The sequence below is a fragment of the Suricata suricatta genome, chromosome 15 (assembly GCF_006229205.1).
Source record: "Suricata suricatta isolate VVHF042 chromosome 15, meerkat_22Aug2017_6uvM2_HiC, whole genome shotgun sequence".
Taxonomy (NCBI): domain Eukaryota; kingdom Metazoa; phylum Chordata; class Mammalia; order Carnivora; family Herpestidae; genus Suricata; species Suricata suricatta.
The window spans coordinates 77,401,829-77,407,132 of record NC_043714.1 but is presented as its reverse complement, the minus strand read 5'-3'; the positions used below and the strand labels follow the sequence as shown (position 1 = coordinate 77,407,132).

Genomic DNA, 5,304 nt, shown 5'->3' with positions numbered 1-5,304 from the left:
CCCGTGTGCACGCGCTCGTGCTTGAGCAGCAGCGAGCGGTACCGGAAGCCCTTGCCGCAGGCCTCGCACCGGTGCGGCTTCCCGGCCCGCGGGCCGCCCTCCGGCTCGGGGTCCCCCCGGGGCTCGCGCCAGGCGCCCCTCTTCTCGGGGCGGGGCACGGTCGCCGGCGGCTGGCCCGCGGGCCGCTCCGAGCCGGGCTCCTGCCCAAAGCCGTCCCCACACTTGGGTCTGCGGGGAAGGCTCCTCAGAAGGGTCCTCAGGGGCCCCCTGCCCTGCTCCACCTCTTCAGGGTCGCAGGGGTGTGGGGACGAGGGAGTCGGCTCCGGCTCCGAATCTGGAATGAGAAACGGAGGCGGCTGGCACCTACCCAAGCCATCAGCCCCTCCCGCCAGGAGACCGGGCCGCAGGGGAGGGGATGGGACGGGCAGGGGGCGCCGCCTGCTGGGGCCCGGGGCGAGGGCAGACGTGGGTGGGCAAGGCCCCACTGATTCAGACCCAGCGTGAGACAGCGGATCCCCCTGCTCCTAAAGGTGCCGCCCAGGCTCCCGGCAGAAACGCGGGGTGCAGGGGGCCGACGCTTCGCCCCCTCCAGAGGCTCTGCAGGCCCGCGCCCCGCCCCCCTCCTGAACTGGGGCAGGGACAGTCTGCTTCCCAGGGCCCCAGCTCGGATGCCTCCGGGAGAGACCCCAAGGACGAACCTCAAGGGCTTCTCACGGGGCGGGGCGGGGGTGGCAAGGGGCTGAGAGCCAGAAGGTCCCAGCATGACGTGGGAAGCAGAGAATGGGGACCAGGGGAGGGGACATGTGGAGGCCGAGGGAACTACGGGGTGGGGAAGGGGGGAGGGGGGAGGGGTGGACGAGCTGACCTCCTGGGCGGGGGGAGCAATGCAGCTGAGCGGAAGATGCTGACTGACTACGGGCTCTGGGGTTCGGGGAGGAGTCGGGACCGCACTCACAGCCTGGGGAAAGGTCAGCGACACGCTGGAATGGAATGGGGTAGGGGCCACTGGGAACAGAAGTGAGTGCCACGCCAGGGACAAATGGGGCCCAGTGTCCTGGCGGTGGTGGGCACGGCACAGAGCCCGGATCGGGATCTGCTCACTCACCCGGCCAGCAGGGATTGCTGCCAATCCGGACCTCCTCCACCTCGCGGAGATCCAGGTCGGACAGCTCTTCCTCCTCCTGCGGCGGCTGGGAGAGCACCTCGGGGCTGCAGCCAGGGGAGTCTGGGGGCACAGGGGGTCAGGGGCTCGTCTCCCCCTCCTCTCCAGCCCAGCCCCCCCTCAGCTGCCTGCAGCTCCTGGGTCGTGCCCTCGGACACACACCACACCTCCTTGCCTTCCCACGGCCCCCTAGGGCTGGCGCTCCCCAGGAGCCGTTTGGGGAGATGCTGTAGTCACATGACCCCCCCTTTCCTGAGAGTGGGGGTACCAAGGCACTGCTTGGCTGCTCTGGAGCAGGGGCGGGGGCGCGCCCTGGGCCTCCCATGCTCCCCCAGCACCTCCAGTGTCGGGCAGTCCTTTTTGGGTGTGGCTGCCCCCCCTCAGCCTCCGTGGAGGGCCTGGGCTGGGCTGCACCCCACCAGGTGGACCTGGTGGTTCCTGCTCACGGAACCCCGTCTGGACGCACTCTCCCACGGTGCTCAGTGCTGTTCCCCGACACTGGCCGCCTCCGGGGAGGGGAGGCTGGGGCCGGCCTTCGGGGGGGGGGGGGGGCTGTGTGTGGCGTTCTGGAGCCGCGGAGCAGCGGGAAGTTTTCTTGCTGGAAGGGGCACTCCTCGTTCATAAAACAGTACAGAAAGTGTGAGCCTGGGTGTTGATGGGGTGGGGGGCAGCCAGAGTTCAGGTCTCAGGTGCCAAAGCCAGACGCCCCGTCTGGAAGGCCAGCCCCTGGCTGGGAGGGGGGTCACAAGCTCCTTCCCCACCTCTGGGCAGCTTGCCCCGCACACCCTGCGGCTTTGAGTCTTTTTCTGTCACTTGCTCCTGCCCACAGACTGCCCCTCCAATGTGGTCAGCCCGTTCGCACCCCTCCCTCCCAGCTCCCTGCTCTGGAGGCACAGGGAGGGGCAGCCTCATGCCCACACCACCCCCAGGGGCTCGCTGAATGCCCTGTGCCCGTGTGGCCTCCCAGGCCCCCTCACGCCGCCAGCACTGGCTCAGACACGGAGATGCAAGAGCTGGCTCTCGTGTACGGAGGGTGTGGGAGACGTGGGATCCAGCCCCCAGGTGGTGTGAGGGACCCCGGGCTTCTCAGGGTGGACCCCACCCCCAATGTGCTTTCTGGGAGGCTAGGGCTCCAGAAGTTCCGGCCCCGCTGGCAGGAGGGCCCTGGGCAGGTGCCTGAACTACTGGGGTCTCTCCAGTGAAGCATCCGAGGAAGCCCGCAACGGAGGAAATGAGGCCGCGAGGGGGAGCCCCGTCCTGGGGAGCACTGTGGGTGCAGGCATGCCCTCTCCTCCCTCTGGCTCCTCCACCAGCCACCGGCCTGGGCTCCATCCCCTTCCAGCCACGCCTCCTCCATCGGTGGCCACACCCCTCGGAGCCCCAGCCTCTCCCTTCTTCAGGGCCAGCTCCCCCCTCCACCACTTGTTTAAGGACAGAGCACGGTGCGCTGAAGCGGCTGGCTGCCGCCCGCACTCCCGCTCCCTGGGCAAAGCCCCGGGCACAGGAGGCACACGGATGTGATTCAGGGGGCCACGCCTGGCCTTCCGGGCTCTTGCTACCTGGAGACTGGACCAGGGGCAGCCCCACGTGTGGACCTGCGTCCTGAGCACCTCCTTGTCCTGCAGAACCCGTGTGGTCAGCACGTCCTCCAGGCCAGCCCGGCCCTGGTCCTGGGTCTCGCCAGTTAGGAGCCAGGAGCCATGGGCCACAACTTGAGTTGAGGGCACGGGCTTGAGTCAGACTGATGTGTTGAGTCCCACTGGCCTCCACTGGCTCACGTCTGGGCCCCCATGTCCCTGATTGGAGCATGGGGTCCTACATTGCAGGCTGTGGGGAGGGTGGCAGAACGTGGAGGTTCAGGGCAGGCCTCAGAGTCCTGACCGCAGGGGGCAGGAGCATGGCCATGGGGGAACCCTGGGCCCTCCTCCGGGCAGCGCCTGGCTCCATACCCACTCTGCACCCCCAGTCTGGCCCACCCCTGGGACCAGCAGGGGCCAGCTAGGTGCTGCTCCCGTTCCGATCTTGGACGGACCTGGGGGTGAATACCACCTTCCCTAGCTGCGTGTGACCTGCCACCCCCGTGACCTCAGTGGACCTCACTGTCCTCATCTGTCACTGCCCATCTGAGAGGGCGGTCACTGGGCTTCCAGATAATCCACACGGCCTTTGGCACAGAGCCTGGCCCATCCCACCGGTCATCCCATCGCTCACTGTAATGCTGAGACCCCGCCTCGCGGCTCAGTGCCAGCTCTTTAAGACAGAGGGGGATGAAACACTCTGGCCCTTGACCTGGCTGTCGTCAGCTCGTGTGTGTCCTGAACTGTAAAGCCAGGCCTTCTGGGGAGCGTGTTGTGGACAGAACCCTGCCGGCGAGGAGGGGGACCAGGGGCGCCCCCTGTCATGGGTTTGGGACACACACTCAGCACCAGCCACTTCTGTGACTCTGACATCCAGAGACCCCGCCAGGGGGGAGTGCGAGGCTGGCAGCTGCGTCCCTGCAGGTCCCTGGGGCCCAGAACTCGGATGCTGTTTCCTTGGTGTGGGAGCAAAGGCTCATAAAGGCAGATGAGAGGACACAGGGCCCTTCCCCCCACGTGGTCCCGGTGACTGTCCCTTAGGGAGCCATCGCTCACAAGTCCGGGTCTCCGGCCTCGACCTCGGCTGCCTGTGTTCCACCCAAGTGCAAGGGGGCAGGAGCCCCAGGGCCCTGAGCTGCCTTGTTTCTGGCCGCACAGCCGATGGCGAGCCAGGCGGGCGGGCGGTGCAGGGAGGTGGAGGGAGCCAGTGCAGGGGGAGTACCGTGTTGATGACCGTGGAGGTGAAGCCAGGCCTCGCGACGGTGGGTTCCAGGTGTCCCTGGTGACGCAAGATTGACAGGGGACGGGACACGAGGGGGCTCCCGACCGTCCCCCAGGGTCGCCATCTTCCCCAAGGCCTGCTGAAGGTGTGCACACCTGCGACCTGGGGAAATGAAAACCATGGCAGATTGAGGGGGGGTCGGAGGGGTGTGTGGAGGGTGGGGGCAGTGCCAGCTGCCGATCAGCCACGGGCAGTGGGGCCTCCTTCGCTGGGGGCCAGGCGCATGGATGTCGAGAGGTGCTGCGTGGGCCCCGTGCGGGTACAGTTCGGGGGCCGAAGCCCTCACCCCAGCGCTGGCCTGGACCGTCCTCCCAACCCCCACCCTCCGGCGTGAGGCGTCTCCCTGGAAAACCTCCCACAGCACAGCCGCGGGCTGCGGGCCCTGGAGGAGGGGAGACGCTGTACTCAGCCTGCTGGAGCACGAACGTTCTAGATTAAATCTTAAGACAATTCCCGAGAGGAAAAGCGTCCTCCCCAGACCCTGCAGAGGCCTCAGAGGCCGCAGGGTGCACCACAGCCGGCCGCCCACAGTGCCCCGAGCCCCCCTGGGGTGGCAGGGACTCTGCTTTAACGGGGTTGGCGACAATGGTTTGGTCCCACGTGAGAAGGATTTTTCTTTCGCGCTGCGGAGCAGGGCTGCTGACCGGGGGGTGAGGACGGCACCGGAAGAACAAAAGTTAAAGCGCATGAAGCAACGACTGCAAACAGCGTCTGCTCCGAGGAGGTGGGCAGGCAGCCTCCACAGGGCTCCTCGCCGCGCCTGGGCCCCCCGGGGTCACCCCCGCTTCCCGGGCGGCCCTTGTTCCCTGGGGATGGGAAGGGTCGCAGACACTCAGGCAAGTGGACGGGGGGCTGCAGGCATGACATCTGCGTGCAGGTCCTCACGCTCCTAAATCTCGTCTCAAGTTACTCGGCTAACCCGCGGGACTCGTCTGGGACAGAGCACCCCCCCCCCCTCCCCGCCGTCTGCGCGGAGGTGGCGCTCACACGGGGACGCCCGCACACCTCCGGGCGCAGGTTCCAGGCCCACATTGCTGCAGCCGGCCGGAGGCGGAGGGGACAGGCTTTCCCCGCCCGCTCTCCTCCCGGCCTGGGGCCCGCGCCCCGCGGGGAGGGGCCCGCTCTCGGGGCGCCAGGCGGCTGAGGTCCGGCGCTCACACTCCCGACAGCGGACTTCTCGGCGCCTCCGTCTCCCACCTGCAAGGTGGGCACCGCGCCGGCCCCATCGCCGGGACGCCGGGGGAGGCGCGCCGCAAACGGACCCCCGCGATCGCCAGGGGCCA

At 68.2% G+C, this 5,304-nt stretch overlaps 1 protein-coding gene across 5 annotated transcripts in view; it reads right to left on the bottom strand.

Moving 5' to 3' along the window:
• Positions 1-5,304, bottom strand: part of GLI4 (GLI family zinc finger 4) — an 8,345-nt gene that overhangs the window by 725 nt on the left and 2,316 nt on the right. The window contains exons 1-4 of one of the 5 annotated variants that reach the window (XM_029923265.1): positions 5,009-5,298; positions 3,962-4,123; positions 1,106-1,225; positions 63-334 (exon numbers count right to left, since the gene is read on the bottom strand). In XM_029923265.1, coding sequence (XP_029779125.1) covers positions 63-334; positions 1,106-1,225; positions 3,962-4,085 — 516 coding nt within the window. In that variant the 5' untranslated portion in view covers positions 4,086-4,123; positions 5,009-5,298. Of the gene's footprint in view, positions 1-62; positions 335-1,105; positions 1,226-2,721; positions 2,990-3,961; positions 4,124-5,008; positions 5,299-5,304 lie in introns of those variants that run through there. The other 4 variants (XM_029923264.1, XM_029923266.1, XM_029923262.1 and 1 more) reach the window with 4 other exon arrangements.